General features: G+C 40.1%; 1 protein-coding gene across 6 annotated transcripts in view; it reads right to left on the bottom strand.

Moving 5' to 3' along the window:
- The window catches only part of pam (peptidylglycine alpha-amidating monooxygenase), a 214185-nt gene that overhangs the window by 64999 nt on the left and 129966 nt on the right, over positions 1-19220 (bottom strand). For all 6 annotated transcript variants that reach the window (XM_060837028.1, XM_060837056.1, XM_060837066.1 and 3 more), the window contains exons 12-14: positions 15457-15560; positions 4068-4249; positions 3045-3116 (exon numbers count right to left, since the gene is read on the bottom strand). In XM_060837028.1, the coding sequence (XP_060693011.1) occupies positions 3045-3116; positions 4068-4249; positions 15457-15560 (358 nt within the window). The remainder of the gene's footprint in view (positions 1-3044; positions 3117-4067; positions 4250-15456; positions 15561-19220) is intronic.

Genomic DNA, 19220 nt, shown 5'->3' with positions numbered 1-19220 from the left:
TGATCAAGGATAGTCAGCATGGTTTTGTGAAGGGCAGGTCGTGCCTCACAAACCTAATTGAATTCTTTGAGAAGGTGACTAAGGAGGTGGACGTGGGTAAAGCAGTAGATGTGGTTTATATGGATTTTAGTAAGGCGTTTGATAAGGTTCCCCATGGTAGGCTACTGCAAAAAATACGGAGGTATGGCATTGAGGGTGAGTTGGAGATTTGGATTAGGAATTGGCTGGCTGGAAGAAGACAGAGGGTAGTAGTTAATGGCAAAGGTTCATCTTGGAGTGCAGTTACTAGTGGTGTTCCGCAAGGATCTGTTTTGGGAGCATTGCTCTGTCATTTTTTTAAATGACCTGGAAGAGGGGCTAGAAGGTTGGGTGAGCAAGTTTGCGGATGATACGAAAGTCGGAGTTGTTGACAGTGAGGAAGGATATGGCAGGTTACAGCGGGATATAGATAAGCTGCAGAGCTGGGCAGAAAGGTGGCAAATGGAGTTCAATGTAGGTAAGTGTGAAGTTACTCTTATCAAAGTGAATTACAAGAAGATGTGGTACTGGGCTAATGATTGGATACTTGGTAGTGCGGATGAGCAGAGGGATCTTGGTGTCCATGTACACAGATCTCTGAAAGTTGCCACCCAGGTAAATAGTGCTGTAAAGGCGGCATATGGCGTACTTGCTTTTATTGGTAGAGGAATTGAGTTCCGGAGTCCTGAGGTCATGTTGCAGTTGTATGAGACTCTGGTGCGACCGCATCTGAAGTATTGTGTGCAGTCTTGGTTGCCATACTATAGGAAGGATGTGGAGGCACTGGAACAGGTGCAGAGGAGGTTTACCAGGATGTTGCCTGGTATGGTAAGAATGTCGGATGAGGAAAGGCTGAGGCACTTGGGGCTGTTTTCATTGGAGAAAAGAAGGTTTAGGGGTGACTTGATAGAGGTGTACAAGATGATTAGGGGTTTAGATAGGGTTGACCATGAAAACCTTTTTCCACGTACGGAGTCAACTATTACAAGGGGGCATAGCTTTAAATTAAGGGGTGGTAGGTATAGGACAGATGTTAGGGGTAGATTCTTTACTCAGCAAGTCGTGAGTTCATGGAATGCCCTGCCAGTAGCAGTGGTGGACTCTCCCTCTTTATGGGTATTTAAACAGGCATTGGATAGGCATATGGAGGATAGTGGGCTAGTGTAGGTTAGGTGGGCTTGGATCGGTGCAACATTGAGGGCCTAAGGGCCTGTACTGCGCTGTCTTTTTCTATGTTCTATGTTCACCTTTATGGGAACTGATAGGAGAATGAAAGCACACTACCTTTTTTAAAAGACTAGGTAAAAACAATGACTGCAGATGCTGGAAACCAGATTCTGGATTAGAGGTGCTGGAAAAGCACAGCAGTTCAGGCAACATCCGAGGAGCAGTAAAATCGACATTTTGGGCAAAAGCCCTTCATCCTGATGAAGGGTTTTTGCCCAAAACATCGATTTTACTGCCTTTTTTTTTTTAAAAAGGCACCCATTGCTCTGAAATAGAGTTTCCTGCAACAAGCTGCTCTCAGTCTACTTTAGCCAAATCCTGCCTTGTCATATTAAGTCATGCTTTTCCAATTGAGAATCTTTATTTTAGGTCCATCTTTGTCCACTTCCATGAGAACTGCACGTAGTACTCCAGCTGTGGCTGAACCAAAGTTTTGGACAGCATCATGACTCTATAAATCACCTCCCCTGTTCTTATAATTTATGCCACAACTGATAAAGGCACCAACATGTCCTGCCAACTTCCGGAATCTGTAGACAAGCACATCAAGATTCCTCTGTTCCTGAGTTTCCTAGTGCGCTGTCATTTAGTACTCTCTTGTCTCATTACTTAACTCATCCTTGCCAACCATCCTAAATTAATCTAGTCTCATTTGCCAGCACTTGCCCATATCCCTCTAAACCTTCCCACTCATGTACCAGTCAGGTGGCTTTTAAACACTGCAATTTTGCCAGCCTCCATCACCACCTCTGGCAGCTCATTCCATACTCGCACCACCCTTTGCATGATAAAGTGGCACTTCATGTCCTTTTTAAATCTTTCCCCTCTCACGCTAAGCCTAGTTCAGGACTCCACCCAACCTAGGGAAAAGACCTTGTCTATTACTACTTCTGCTCCTTTGCCTTACAGTTTTACATTGCAGTGAGTAGATTGGAAAATACATAGCAACATTGCAGTTTTTCAACATAATTAGCTCAAATCTTGCAGAGATAACAGTAAAGCTAACAATATTTATTGTAACTTACCTAGAAATCAGATAACAGTGGCTATCCATGTGCCATTGAAAACTCAAAATCCAGAACCTGTTATCTGAGGTGCGCTGCTCCTCAAAAAGCTTCCTGAAAACAGTATTCAATATCTGACTCATAAGTGAAACACAGGAATGGGATGATACAGCATATCATCCCAATACTCTCAGGACTAACATGAACTATTTCTAATCTCTCAGAGAGTTAGGTCATGTCCATCCCAGTGCGAACCTTTCTAATAGAGTGAGGTTTTTCAACTTTAGCCAAACACCTTCTCTTGCTCTAAAAATGATCTCTTACAAAGGCACAGTCTCATTCTTACAAATTTTCATTACCCTTGAGCAATTTAGAAAAGTTGCATTTTCTTTTCCATGTCACTTTCTTTAATTCAGCCTAACTTTTTCTGTCTGTACCTCATTCAATCTTGATTGATAAAAAAAAGCAGCACTTCATGGTTTAAACCTTTTCAATGTTTTTGTGAAAGGTGAATGATTGTCCCGTTTGTATAGATGCTCTGCAACGAGTGTCACACTATTTTAGCTTTCTAATCTATGCAAAGTACCAGTGCAAAATCTGTGTGGACAAGTATAATCCACAGGTAGCACCATTTGTTCACCACTGACAGGACAGTCTGCCACAATAAGTGTTAAAATGCAGTGCGTTTTTATATTCCATTATAATTCCATCCGTAAGCAATGCTGTCCTGATGATTGCCAGAATATATGAGAATACGTTTTAATACCTATTATCAAAGTATAGGATTGTACATACCCTGGTCAAGAACCACCTCTTCCTCTCTTTTAGGTTGCTGCAGTATGACATTTTCATCTGGGCTGTCTTTGACTAGTTTCATTGATGAAAAAGATATTATACAATAATTACAATTTATTCTTTCATACACAATTTCAAAGGATTTAACATGATTGCAACAACACTAAGCGTGGTTTCTAAAGTGTGATTCTTCTATAATGCGGGGTTGCACAAGAGCTGACTGTATCTTCCAAGTTCAGCAGAGAGGAAGCTTACTTTTAGATTTGTTTAGATGTTTGTCAAAACTGAATTTTTTCCAAATTTATAAATTAAAAAAAGTCACAACCATGTACAATGCAAGAAAGAAACCCAAGTTAATAGCTGACTGCAATATGTATGACTGTGGCATGTATAACTTTATACTAGGGAAACAATACATTACACACTATATTGAAAGAAAACTCGGAAAGTTCAAGCAAATATCCAAAGCTTGAAGGCATAACATTGATGGCAAATTTGTTTGGGAAGTAGGGATTGAAATTCCATGCTTAGATTAGTTTCACACATATTAATGGACTATCCAATCCTCCAAGCAGCACAGTTCAAAATCTACTTCCCTATATCTAAAATATGGAGAAACAATAGCCTCCAACCACTTATTTTTAGGGAAACTCCCATCATAGCAGTCTTAGTGCTCTTCCCTATTAGTTCATTCTTGCAGAATATTCAATGGACATGTAGAAACAGAATAACTACTAGCTCATCTATAAAGTGGTGGCCCTGGTAACATTGTTTTGTAATGCAATAGAAATCAAAATCTTTCAAACCAGTTGAAGGGGTGTCCTTGAATGGTTAATAAACACATAACCAAAGACCTTTAAAGCCAGAATTACACACTTCCTAAAATGAAAGCTTTCCACATGTGTTTCATTCATTTGCTCTGATCTCGGTAATGGAACAGAATTGCAATTGTGATGTTCCTATAACAAAATATCTTTGGCTACAAGTTAACCATTCCATTGAGATTTAATATAATCTATTTACCTGTATGATGTCCATGTATAGCCATATCTGGGCTGACAGGAATTGGAATATTTGCCTCTGGAGGAATTTGCTTAAACAATTCAGGACTACCAGTTTGCATGCAATATGCATATGGCTTGGCATGCTTAGCATCCATGTAATACATAATATACAAGTTGCACATTTCATCTTTCGCTGTTCCTCTGTAAACAAAGTAAATGATTGCTTGGTTAAAATATTCTTTACAACAGTATCCAAAAGAAAACCTTGACAAATTATCAGTGCAATTATAATGCATTATATTAAAAGAAAGGAATTCACCATCTCACTTGTGCTATCAAGAGATAAAAGGTCAAATGCTAGTTGCTTTCTTTTGGAAGGTAAGTCAGAATTATTATTGGCTGCCTTACGAATGCCAAGTTTATAATATTATTAGATTATTATGGTTTAATACTTGTTTTATTTCTAAGATAGGCAAAATAGAGAAATGAATTGGATGTGACCTGCTCTGAATTCTGGCCAAGCTAAGCTTGGGTGACTCTTTTTTGATGGGAGAGGTGGGTTTCAGGTAGAGTTACTGGGAAGAAAGTGCAAGTTGCTCACATTTGCAAACAATGACCATCCCAGCTATTCAGATTTGTGATCTCCAAGTTTTACACAGAAGAGAAAAAAAGAGCAAAACAGCTCAAAAAGAGTGTTAAAGAGAAGGAAAGAACTACAATCAATAAGGACAGCATAGAAAAGCATGTATTTTTCCAGTGGACGATCAGGCAGAATGCAGGAATGAACAATGTCTCTGGTTAAAGACATACATACAGTTGTATTCTCTAGAATCTGGAAGATTTGTCCTAGTGCAGTTGATAGGGGATTGCCAGAAAACACATACTGTTTAAGCAGGCTATAGTGCATTATTTGGTTCAGAGTTTCTCCAAAAGCTGAGAAAAGCCCTCTTTTGATAGTCCCTTGATGCTACAACTTGGTAAATATGGGATAACTGGGACCAGTGTGCTGCTTGTAGAAACACATTCATAGAGTCAGAGTGTGTCATGGAGTTGCACGGCATAGAAACAGAGCCTTTGGTCCAACTTGCCCATGCCTACCAGATATTCTAACCTAATCTGGCCCCATTTGCCAGCACTTGGCCCATATCCCTCAAAACCCTTCCTATTCATATACCCATCCAGATACCTTTTAAATGTTCCAATTGCATGAGCATCCACCACTTCGTCTGGCAACCCATTCCACACACTCATCACCCTCTGTATGAAAACGTTGCCCCTTAAGTCTCTTTTATCTTTTCCCCCTCACCCAAAATCAATGCCCTCTAGTTCTGGACTCCCCCACCCCAGGGAAAAGAATGAACTTGGCTATTTACCCTATCCACACCCCTCATGATTTTATAAACCTCAATAAGGTCACCTCTCAGCCACGATGCTGCAAGGAAAACAGCCCCAAGCTTATTCAGCCTCTCCTGATAGTTCAAATCCTCCAACTCTGGCAACATCCTTGGAAATCTTTTCTAATCCTTTCCAGTTTCACAACATCTTTCCGATAGAAAGGAGACCAGAATTGCACGCAATATTCCAACAGTGGCCTAACCAATGTCCTGTACAGCCGCAACATGACCTCCCAACTCCTGTACTCAATACTCTGACCAATAAAGGAAAGCATACCAAACACCCACTTCACTATCCTGTCTATCTGCAACTCCACTTTCAAGGAGCTATGAACCTGCAATCCAAGGTCTCTTTGTTCAGCAACACTCCCTAGGACTTTACCATTAAGGTGTATAAGCCCTGCTAAGATTTGCTTTCCCAAAATGCAGCAACTCCTGCAATCCATTGGCCCATCCGATCAAGATCCTGTTGTAATCTGAGGTAATCCTCTTCGCTGTCCACTCCACCTCCAATTTTGGTGTCACCTGCAAACTTACTAACTATGCCTCATTAGCTCATGCCCAAATCATTTATATAAGTGATTAAATGTAGTGGACCCAGCACCAATCCTTGTGGCACTCCACTTATCACAGGCCTCCACTCTGAAAAACAACCCTCCACCAGCACCCTCTTTCTTCTGCCTTTGAGCCAGTTCTGTATCCAAATGGCTAATTCTCATGTATTCCATGAGATCTAACCTTGCTAACCAGTCTCCCATGGGAAACCTTGTCAAATGCCATACTGAAGTCCATATAGATCACGTCTGCTGCTCTGACCTCATCAATCTTTTGTTACTACTTCAAAAACTCAATCAAGTTTGTGAGACATGATTTCCCATGCAAAAAGCCATGTTGACTATCCCTAATCAGTCCTTGTTTTTCCAAATACATGTACATCCTGTCCCTCAGGATTCCTTCCAATAACTTGCCCACCATTGATGTCAGGCTTATCAATCTATACTTCCCTGGCTTGTCTTTACCACTTTTCTTAAATAGTGACACTATGTTAGCTAAACTCCAGTCTTCCAACATCTCACCTGTAATTATCAATGAAACAAATATCTCAGCAAGAGGCCCAGCAATCCCTTTCCTAGCTTTCCACAGAGTTCTAAAGTACACCCGATCAGGTCCTGGGGATTTGTCCACTTTTATGTATTTCAAGACATCCAACACTTTCTCCATTTTTTAAGATGTCACCATTTATTTCCCTACATTCTACATCTAACATGTCCTTTTACACAGTAATCAATGATGCAAAATACTCATTTAGTATCTCCTCAATATCCTGTGGCTCCACATTTAGGCTGCCTTGCTGATCTTTCAGGAGGCCTATTCTCTCCCCAGTTACCCTTTTGTCCTTAATGTATGTAAAAAAAAACCCTTTGGATTCTCCTGAACTGTATTTTCCAAAGCCATCTCATGCCCCCTTTTTGCCCTCCTGATGTCCTACTGCCTTTATACTCTCAGGATTCACTTGATCTATCCTGTCGATAGCTGACATATGCTTCCTTCTTTTTCTTAAACTCTCGATATATTTAATCATCCAGCATTCCCTATACCTACCAGCCTTTCCTTTCACACTAACAAGAATATACTGTCTCTGCACTCTCGCTATCTCATTTCTGAAGGCTTCCCATTTTCCAGCCGTCCTTTTACTTGCGAACATCTGCCCTCAATCAGCTTAAAGAACAAAGAAAATTTACAACACAAGGACTAGACCTTCGGCCCTCCAAGCCAATACCAAACCAAATCCCATGTTTAAACCTAATGCCCAATTCTTAAGGATCTGTATCCCTATGCTCCCCAACTACTCATGCAACTATCCAGACGACCTTAGATGAATCTACGATGCCTACCTCTTCTGACAACACTTTCCAGGCACCTACTACCCTTTGTGTAAAGCACTTTCCATGTGTATTTCCCAAACTTTTCTCCACTCACCTTGAACACGTGACCTCTTGTCATTGAATCCCTCACCCTGGAAAAAAGCTCATCTCTATCCACCCTGTTTATACCGCTTTTAAATTCCTGCAAAACTCTCTATTCTCCCTTCAGAATCTCATCCTTTTCCCTTCCTATGTCATTGGCTCCAATGTTCACAATGACCTTCTGCTTGGCCCTCTCCCTCTCGAGAACATTCTGCACCCTCTGGAGACATCCTTGATCTTGGCACCAGTGAAGCAACACAGCATTTTGATTTTTCACTGCTGGCCACAGAAACATCTGTCTATACTTCGGACAAGACAGACCCCTAACACAACCATCTCTTGGAATCCGATGTACTCCTCATTGCATTAGAGCCAGTCCCCACTACCACCTGCTCCAGTGTACTTTTGGATGGACAACAACTGTTTGCCTAGCCAGGAATGTCCACATCCCTTGACTGAACTTTAAACCAAGTAGCTTAATTTAAAGCAAAATTGGGCATTGGTATTGCTTTAAAATTATTAAGCTAGGTGCTCTCTGCTCAAGTGCAATCAATCAGCGTGTGCCAGTCAGGCAGCATCCAAGGAGCAGGAGAATCGTGTGGAACGTAAGCTATTCATCAGATCATTCCTAATGGGCTTATGCCCGAAATGTCAACTCTCCTACTCCTTTGATGCTGCCTGACCGGCTGTGCTTTTCCAGCACCACACTCTGACTCTGATCTCCAGCATCTGCAGTCCTCATTTTCTCCAAGTGCAATTAGTACACCAATTTCAGATGAAGGACATAATTAAATGACAGATCCAAACATCGATGTCTGTTTTGTGCTTTTCCACAGTGGCATTTTACTCGCTAGTTCACCAGTTGACATGACATGTGTTATGAAATTGCTTTTGTGATCTTAGTACAAGTTAAACCTGGGCGAGAAAATTCAGTCCAGTTATTTCAGAAGTAACTAACACAACAAGTAATAACTGATACTAACCAGCCTCTCTGATATTGAAAATTAACAACCAAGTGGGTTCTCATTCTGTCAATAATAATAATGTTGTAGATTTTTAAAAAATGTCGATTTGAATTTTACTTTTCTCTTTTCTTTTTCCCTTGGTCTCAATCAATCTTTCTTTCCACAGCTTTAGTTCTCTCTGAAACGGATTTGATATTACATTCACTTACTCGAATTTAGACTTCCTTTATTGTTCAGTGCTTATTCCTGAATTCTTACATCTGAGCAGTTAAAAAGATACGCAGCTGGTGCACTTTTCACTCAGGTTACGGATGATTATTTTTCAATTTGCACTTCTAACAGTTTGTCTTGCAAAACAATCAAACATTTAAATTCTAACAAAAATCAACATTTTGCCGCAGGAAAGTTTGCGTTAATTACTAGTATTTCTCTACCAGACTAGTATCTTTCACATGCATTTACTGCAGAATAAACATTCTGCATAAACTGCTGCATGTGACACTTAACTGCATATTTAAGCAATTTTTTTTGGAGGGGAGCGGAAGAAGAGGTGGTGATGAGTGGAAAAGGGCATATTGGGTGTTTGGAGAACAAATGGTCTAACTCTGGTTATCTGTGAACAAATACTGCCCAATTTGCTGAGAATTATATTTGCAGGATCTATTATATTTTGCTTTTGTTTCTTCCTGGTAACCTGGGAGGACATATATTTTGCTGAAAGATGTTTGTGTATCTGGTAATGTATTGGCATCATTATATTTGGAGTTTGTCTTAACAGATGTCATAGGATGCAGTTTCCAACTATCTCAGACAGATCCGGATACAGTGAGTCTCGAGGATTCTGAATGTTTCCTAAAAGGTTTGTCAAATTGGCCGAAGCATTTTTTGTTTTCTCTTCAGCTTGTTCAAAATAGATGGGATGTCATTATTGTTACCACGGTGAATAAGTGAATACAGTATGACATCAGACAAAACCATTGATGTATTTTTACAAGTAGTAAACAATCCACCTCCGCTCCATTAACAGATACCTGCTAGGGTTCCTACTGCTGATTAATCTCAGCACGCATTTAAGAACCTTAAATTGAACGGAAATCAATTTCCCTAGATAGGAGCCCTTCAATGGATGTTAGTCCATGAATGATGAAAAGAAAATGATACATATTTCATCTGTTAATTGATCAGCTATTCAACCTCTCAAAATAAAAAAAAATCAACAAATTAGTGTGATCCTTGTGAAATGCTTTATTTTAACCACCCATTTTTCATTGCCTTTGCAAACATTTCAGCCTATGAAAACATATTTCTATTACATTTGACCTAAATAATTGATTTAAATCTTCCATTAATAAGTCCTTTCAGGCACATCTTGGATGACGCATGTTAAATGAGAATGACAAGCTCAAATAAAGTAAACACAAAGAATTGCAGATGACGCATATCTGAAACAGAGAAGCTCAACAGCTGCACTGCGACCATATTTGAACATCAAAGATGTGGGTGTGATGACTGCAATTTGAAATGTAGGTTCAATTATTTAGCAGCATATAAAAGCACCTTTGAAAGGCTTTATGGTGCAGTGGTAGTGTCGCTACTTCTGAATCTCAGAATCCACACAGTGTGCGAACAGGCACTTCGGCCCAACAAGTCCACACCGACTCTCTGAAGACTATCCCACCTAGACTCATTCCCTGACCCTATTACTCTACATTTACCCCTGACTAATGATTCTAACCTACACATCCCTGAACACTATGGATAGTTTAGCATGGCCAATTCACATACACATCTTTGGATTGTGGGAGGAAACCCACACAGACACGGGAAGAATGTGCAAACTCCACACAGACAGTCGCCCGAAGTTGGAATCAAACACAGGTCCCTGGCACTGTGAGGCAGCAGTGCTAACCACTAGCCAACTTCTGGGCTAGATGGGCTTGGCTCAAGTCACACGTCATAGGATGACCTAACAGATTGATTAAAATAAATCACTAACAATAAAAGCACTGTTTAGTCGCTTTAGTCCAGGGAATTGACAGATCCTGCCTTAATGCAAAGACCACTCATGATACCTTTCTCCATGTCACTTCCCTGGGCTTCCGCTTAAAACATCAGTGCATCCTTTGTCAAAGCATTTTACTGGAAAGTTGTTGCCATGAATGTCATCATTGTGGGCCCACACTGCAGAACTGGAATGAATGTGTCCATTGCAGATTTGGATGTAACACACCAGTTTTATTGTTGTCTTTCCCTTACCATCACGTTGATTGCCCCTTAACTGTCTTCTTTTGCGGTCCCACTGCTCCTGGCTGCTCCCCTCTCCATGCGTCATCTTGTGGGCCGCATCCCTTGCTGTCCATCTTACCAATTTGCTAAGGGCATGGAATGAGGTATGAAGGACACTTTCAGCGCAGTCCACCAGCTGCCATTTTGAAGAGGTCACAATATTGAGGAAACAAGCCAAGGAAACCAGAAGACTGCTGTCACAAAGCTGGTCCCTTTTTACTAAAAGCTGTTCCTTTTCTCAAGGATACTGTGCCCTTGGTTTTTAATTCAAAGGGGTAATAAAATGCTCCCGGTAAAGATTAGACTGGTTTAGTTCAGAGATTAAAGGGTAATGAGGGGCCTTTGTTTATATGTAAACAGATGAGACCTCAAGCCAAAGTGGTCATGTTTTAGAAGTGACCTGTATAATGAAAGGGGTGTGGTCGGCTCTCTAGCTGAGCAGTTCAGTCCAGAACTAGTGGGGAGTCCAGCAGGGACTGTGTAAACAGGCTGTCTCTCTTTCTGCCCTTTTAACTTCAACCTGTTACTGTGTTTTTAGGGGGTTTGTTTATTGGGAGTGTTGCGTAAATTTGGAACAGCATAATTAAGTTGAGTTTGGATAGACTGAGTTCTGTACGAGTTCTTTATTCTGTTCTTTGTGTTACATTGTGTAATTTTAAAACCTCGTAGTCAACCTCGCTCACTTACTCTGGGTAATTTTCACTGTACACAACTGAAACAAATTGCCAAGTTATAGTCTGGGCTACCGGCTTAAAAATGTTTTGAGTGGTCTGGCCAGTCCAGAACACTGCCCAGCAGGACAATGAAATACCAGAAATGTGGAAAGGGTTGTAACTTTAGATAAGGGATCTAATTTCAAATCTAGACTGGAGTGAGACTGAAGGAAAGGCTTGCAAAGACAAAGTCAAAACATCACATAACCAGAGAAAAACTTCTGGAGAAATCATTGAATGGAATCTTAAAGGGGCGTGAATGACTTGTACTATGATGAGACGTGTGGCAGGATCATGACAGAAGTCCTGTGAGGTATTTCTAAACATTGGGAGACACTTGCTGCAACTTTTAACTAAATTAAACAAAATTCAAGATACTTTGGGAGGAAATTCTCAACTACCTCCAAAGGAATTTCGAAGTAGTAGTCAACTGAGGGCACAACAGTCAGTGATAAAGTGATAAAGCAATAAAAACTGTGGACACTAACCAGGTCAGAAAATAAGTGCAGAGATCTTTCAGAGTTGAAGGCTGATAAAGCTTATTAAGATAGGGTGGGCCAGGCAACAGAGGAATTCAAAAGCAAGATGCGTATTTTAATATGAGATGTTTCTTAGCCAAGGTAAGTCAGCAAGCAAAGTGTGAACAAGACTTGTTGCAACTTAGGGTACAGGTAGTAAAGTTACAATTTCATAACCAAAATCTAGCATTGCTAACTTTAAATAACCTTAAACATTCATATGTAATTATTTCTATATGACCATCTTTGGTCATTAATTCTAAGGAAATTGGCCATGAAGAATAATTTTGAGTATAACTCAGCCTCAGCTTTTTTAAAAAATTCATTCATGGGATGTGAGCATTACGAGTAAGGCCAGCATTTATGTCCCATCCCTAGTTGCCATTGAGAAGATGGTGGTGAGCTGCCTTCCTTAACTGCTACAGTCTGTATCGTAGGTAGACCCACAATGTCTTCAGGGATAAAGTTCTAGGATGGCTTGGAGAGGAACTTACATGTAGTACTGTTCCCATGTACCTGCTGTTGTTAGATGGAAGGGTACACGAGTTGGGAACGTGCTGTGTAAGGAACCACTGCAGTGCATCTTGTAGATAAAACACACTGATGCTACTGGTGGATGGAATGACTGTTTGTGGATGTGGTCCCAGTTAAACAGGTTGCTTTATCCTGGATGGTGTCAAACCTTCATTGTTGTTGGAGCTGCACTCATCCAAAAAGTGGGGAGTATTCTGTCATACTCCTGACTTGTGCCTTATAAATGGTGGACAGGCTTTGGGAAATCAGGAGATGGGTTACTCACCACAGGATTCCTAGCCTTTGACCTACTCGTGTAGCTACAGTATTTATTTGGTTAACCCATACAGTCGACAGTGGGGAATTTAGCGATGGTAATTTAATGTCAAGGATGATGGTTAGATTCTTTCTTCTTGGAGGTGATCATTGCCAGGCACTTGTCTCAACAAAAGCTACTTGCCACTTGTTAGCCAAAGCCTAGATATTATGGAGGGGTTGGTTGGTGCTTTCCTTGGTTGTGCGGACAAGCATAAGGCTCAGTGACCTCAAGTGATTCTGGCAATTCCTCTGATCTGACAGCAACCTGAGGATGCAATTACAAAAGGTACAATTTGTACACCAATCCTGCCTAAAAAGGAGGAATCTTCATGGTGGCAGGTTACCTTGCACATAGAAAACTGACAAAACCTTGGCAGATTATATGGATAAAGTTAGTTCTATCGTTTAGGGCTGTACAGAGAGCCATCCAAAAGAAAAGAGTCTGTTGATCAGGTATTCCCCATTCATTTCAGTGATTGCTTCCCCACTTTACCCTTCACTCGAAATTAAACTTCAAAAAATTTTCCCCTTGCAAAAACTGACACCCACACAAAATAAATTGTCTCAAAAAACTTGACTATTAAACAAGTCAGTTAAGTGGACATAGCTAGTAAGCCAAATGCCCAGGGCTTGAGAGAAAACATGAAAATAAGGAGAGTTTGCAATAGAGATAGAAGAGATTATTTGGCTGGAGAAGAAATCATCACTTCTCTATCTAGGTTTGAAAAACGGGGCATGCAACCCATGGCAATACAGTAAGAATGTGAACAGAAGCTAGATGACTGCATGGTATTGCAACTCTTCCTGGAACAAATGGTAGCTCCACGTCAATCAACAGTGCAATCATAGAGATTCAAGTAACAGTCCTTGTTTCTGTATGTTATGAAGTTGAAAGTGTGTACTGTACTTTCAAGAGAGTGGGAATGTGGTTTTTAACAAAGAGCTTACAAGCTGACGAGATGGTAGTCCCAGAGTTTATTGGAAAATTGAAAATATGTAACATTTGGCTGTGAAATGGATACTTGAGTTTGCGTTGCTGTTTTGACAACAATTCAAAATTAACTGATCAGTTTAAATTATGCCCCAGGATACTAAAATCCAATCAAGTTTGAATTTGGTGTTTTGCTATCATCGAACCAATGAGACAATCCAATGTTAGGGCATAAAATTATGGACATTTTGAAAACTAGAGAGAGCAATTGCCATCAAGGCAGAGCTCCTGGAGATCTAACATCTTGCTCTCCAAGAAATTAGGAAACAATCTCTATCAAAGGTAACTTTTCATATGAAACATACCCGCAGTAAAAAGAAAAACCCAAGAAGATCCTCAACCGGAAGATATACAGACACAGATGACAACAGTGGCTGTGTGGTTTTGAAAGTAAGTTGATTAATTTTACTAAATGTCTTACTGTCACAGCATATTGTTATAGAGTTGGAGGCAGATAGTAAGCAGTTAAGAGAAAGGGGAGCTTTGAGTTATGAATAGTTTAACATTGCTTAATGTGTGCTTCTTGATTTTAAAAAATAAATTGATGTCATTTTCTTTAAATAGTGGAATTTGAGAGTTTGCTGCCACTCACTGACAGATTATGAGGAGAGGCGAGCTTTTCCTAGTGTTTGGCTTAACCTCTAGTGTCATAACATGCATTACCGAAATCATATGCTTAAAAGCTTTTATTGCTAAAGGTTTGGAACACAAGTGCAAAGACTTTGTTTCTTTCAATAATGTACTTTCCAATCATATGGACAAAATGCAGCAATATATTCTATTTAAGCCATGAGGTGGTCACTTAGCTCAGTTGGTTGGATGGCTGCTTGGGGTGCAGATGCCAACAGCGCAGGTTCAATTTCTATACCAGATAAAGTCACCACTCTGGTTTCTCAACTTTGCCCTTCCCCTCAGGCATGGTGACCTTCAGGTGAAATTCACCACCAGTTGTCTCTCAATCGAGAGAGCACTCTCTCTGGGAATTTGGAGACTTTACTTTTCATAAGCCATGGCAATTTGAATAATGTTATTAAATCAATTTATCACTGAAGAATCAAAAATATTAAATATTTTTATAAAACACACCGAAATACTATGTCTTTACTTTTTTTTAATTTTATTTTATGAAGAAAGGTTGAGATAGAGATGAAAAACTGTCTGCTGAAAGCCAATAGAGTAAACAGCTTACAAGGCCAGGGATTTTTATTTTTTTGAAAAGATTGGAACAATAGAAGCAGCCTGAATGGTGGGGTCAAGCTCCCACAAAACCAAGATTTTTAGTTTCTGCAGTTGCTGGGGTCTTGAAGCTAGATGTGGAAGCTTCTATTCCTCTCTTACAGCGAAAAGCTGGGAGTTTCCTCCTGCTGCTACAACTGCATGTGAGATAACCTGTTTTACTGAATTTTTCTTCGCCAAGGGTGTACATATGGGATTTTATTATATTGGAAGTCAGTTAGTGGTAGTTAATACATGTATTATTTTATTAAACATTTTTATTGTTATAGTTAATCCAATTCATTTCTTTTTATGTTTTAATAAAGTGTGTTCTGCTTAATATCGAGTAGTTTGACTAATTGAATTGTATCTGGAACAGGAGACGTTACACTTTAAAATAAGAAAAAGGTTAGGGTACAGGCAGTCTACTAAATATATTTTCATAGGTTTTGTCTGGTGCATAACAATTGACAAATAAAACTTTAAAAATACTATGTCACTTATCAAACACGTCAATTTAAGACTTACCCTATCAGTGTAACAGTTGTTCTTCCTTTTCCTGTGAACACACATCTAGCTGTTATGGTGTCGCCATATTTAATGTCTATTGGGTGTTCCACATGATAGAAAGCCTGAGAAGAACATGCAAAGTTCCAAAAAGACAGTTTAGAAAATTTCATGGCAATCATTTTAAGTAAATAGCTTTTAAAGACAATGACCCAGAATTTGCCACCAATAACTCTTTGCATTATTAATATATGATGCAGTAACTTGTAGCATGGAAAATATGGTCCAATTTACAATTTAGAAATTGTAATAATTTGCTGATTCCTGCTATTACCCTCAAGAAATGGCAACTTGCCATTGACCTTTCCATGAGTTTCAAGTTGTTGCTGTATTTATGTAAGAGTTAACAATGAAGTTTGGGGAAAATTAGATCTGCTAATTAATTTGATGTCAAGATTCATGTTCTTGAAATACCAATCAGCCGTTTGAATACAGAAAGGGAATAACTTCAATTGTGGTTTTTTTTAAAAAACAGGTAGCAAATAGCTCAAGAGTTTTCAAAATTTATATGTATTCTTCTTTACTCTACCCTTTGTCTTCATTCTCCCTTAATCCAATCTCTTTCCTTTATTACTTCATGATTCAAATCACATTCAGCCTCCTTTTCTGTCATTACTTGCTTCCTTTTACAATCAAGTATCATTCATGAATGAGATAGATTAGTGGCTCTGTTGTTAGCAAGCCCTCAATTGTCCAGCTGCTGTCATTGCAGTATCAACTCTCAGGATACAAAACTCTTAATCCAAGAGAAGTACTAAGTCCAGTAAATTGAACCACTGCAAGAATTCTACCCCAGCAAGATTCAAGCCCATTTTTTCTGAAGCTCTTTTCTGAAGCATGGAAGCTCTTTTGGAGCAGAAGTGACCTGTATAAAGGAGGACGGATTACGCCTAAATTGGAAGGGGATTAATATACTGACAGGGAGATTTACTAGAGCTGCTCAGGAGTATTTAAACTAGTAAGGTAGGGGGGTGGGACCCAGGGAGATACTGAGGAAAGAGATCAATCTGACACCGGTACAGTTGAGAACAAACGAGAGACAGTAAGGGGCAGGTAGGAGGAAAGCAGAGAACAAGGTAGAACTGATGAATTAAACTGCATTTATTTCAATGCAAGAGACCTAATGGGGAAGGCAGATAAACTCAGGGCATGGATAGGAACATGGGACTGGGATATCATAATTACAGGGCTCAGGGATGGACAGGACTAGCAGCTAAATGTTCCAAGAAATAAATGCTATAGGAAGGATAGAAAGGGAGGCAAGAGGGGGAGTGGCTTTGTTGATAAGGGATAGTATTACAGCTGTACTGAGAGAGGATATTCCCAGAAATATATCCAGGGAAGTTATTTGGGTGGAACGAAGAAATAAGAAAGGGATGATCACCTTATTGGGATTGTATTATAGACCCCCTAATAGGCAGAGGGAAATTGAGAAATAGATTTGTAAGATTTCAGTTATCTATAAAAATAATAGGTTATGGTAGGGGATTTTAACTTTCAAAACATAGACTGGGATTGTCATATAGTGTTAAGGGTTTAAATGGAGAGGAATTTGTTAAGAGTGTACAAGAAAATATTCTGATTACCTACTAGGGGAGGTACAAAACTTGACCCACTCTTGGGAAATAAGGCAGGGCAAGTGGCTTGAGGAGCCCTTTGGGGCCAGTGACCATAATTCTATTAGTTTTAAAATAGTGATGGAAAAGGATAGACCAGGTCTAAAAGTTGAAGTTCTAAATTGGAGAAAGGCCAATTTTGACAGTATTAAGGAAGAACTTTCAAAAACTGATGGGGGCAGATGTTTGTGGGTAAAGGGATAGCTGGAAAATGGGAAGCCTTCAGAAATGAGATAACCATAAGACATAGGAGTGAAATTAAGGCCATTCGGCTCATCGAGTCCACTCCAGCATTCAATCATGGCTGATGGGCATTTCAACTCCACTTACCCACATTCTCCCCATAGCCCTTAAATTCTTGATGTCACAAGGAATTATCAATCTCTGTCTTGAAGACATTTAGCGTCCCAGCCCCCACTGCACTCTGCAGCAATGAATTCCACAAGCCCACCACTCTTTGGCTGAAGAAATGTCTCCGCATTTTTGTTCTGAATTTACCCCCTCTAATTCTAAGGCTGTGTCCACGGATCCTACTCTCCTCGCCTAATGGAAACAATTTCCTAGCGTCCACCATTTCCAAGCCATGTATTATCTTATAAGTTTCTATTAGAGCTCCTCTGAATCTTCTAAATTCCAATGAATACAATCCCAGGATCCTCAGCCGTTCCTCGTATGTTCGACCTACCATTCCAGGGATCATCTGTGTGAATATCCCCTCCAGTGCCAGTATGTCCTTCCTGAAGTGTGGGGACCAAAAACTGGACACAATACTCCAAATGGGGCCTAACCAGAGCTTTATAAAGTCTCAGTAGCACAATGGTGCTTTTATATTCCAACCCTCGAGATAAATGGCAACATTGCTTTCGCTTCCTTAATTACAGACTCAACCTGCATGTTTACCTTTAGAGATTCCTCAACTAGCACTCCCCGATCCCTTTGCACTTTGGCTTTATGAATTTTCTCACCGTTTAGAAAGTAATCCATGCTTGTATTCTTTTTTCCAAAGTGCAAGACCTCGCATTTGCTCCCATTGAATCCCATCATCCATTTCCTGGACCACTCTCCCAAACTGTCTAGATCCTTCTGCAACTTCCCCATTTTCTCAGTACTACCTGCCTGTCCACCTAACCTTGTATTATCGGCAAACTTTGCTAGAATGCCCCCAGTGCCTTCATCCAGATCATTAATCTATAACGTGAACAGCTGCGGCCCCAACACTGAACCCTGCGGGACACTGCTTGTCACCGGTTGAGAGTCCAAAGAAAGTATATTCCTGTTAGGGTGAAAAGAAAGGCTGGTAGGTATAGGGAATGCTGCATGATTAAAGAAATTGAGGGTTTGGTTAAGAAAATGGAAGCATATGTCAGGTATAGAAAGGATAAATAGAGTGCATCCTTAGTAGAGTATAAAGGCAGTAGGAGTATACTGAAGAGGGACATGAGGAGGGCAAAAAAGGGACATGAGATAGCTTTGGCAAATAGAGTGAAGGAGAATCCAAAGGGTTTTTACAAATACATTAAGGTCAAAAGGGTAACTATGGAGAGAATAGGGCCCCTCAAAGATCAGCAAGGTGGCCTTTGTGTGGAGATGCAGGAGATGGGGCAGATGGTAAATGAGTATTTTGCATAAGTATTTACTGTGGAAAAGGACATGGAAGATATAGAATGTAGGGGAATAGATGGTGACATCTTGAAAAATGTCACGAATACAGAGGAGGAATGCTGGATGTCTTCAAATGCAAAAAAGTGGATAAAAACCCTACGGACCTGTTCAGGTGTACCCTAGAGCTCTTAGGGACATTACTGATATATTTGCATCATCGATAGTCACAGGTGAGGTGCCAGAACACTGGAGGTTGGCTAACCTGGTGCCACTGTTTAAGAAAGGTGGTAAGGACAAGCCAGGAAACTATAGACCAGTGAGCCTGATGTCTGTGATGGGCTCATTGTTGGAGGGAATCCTGAGGGACAAGGACTAATTAAGGATAGTCAACATGGCTTTGTGCGTGAGATATCATGTCTCACAAACTTGATGAGTTTTTTGAAGTAGTAACAAAGAGGATTGATGAAGGCAGAGTGGTAGATGTGACATACATGGACTTCAGTAAGG

This window comes from Hemiscyllium ocellatum, chromosome 2 (assembly GCF_020745735.1).
Source record: "Hemiscyllium ocellatum isolate sHemOce1 chromosome 2, sHemOce1.pat.X.cur, whole genome shotgun sequence".
Classification (NCBI taxonomy): Eukaryota; Metazoa; Chordata; class Chondrichthyes; order Orectolobiformes; family Hemiscylliidae; genus Hemiscyllium; species Hemiscyllium ocellatum.
This window is presented reverse-complemented; position numbering and strand designations above follow the sequence as displayed.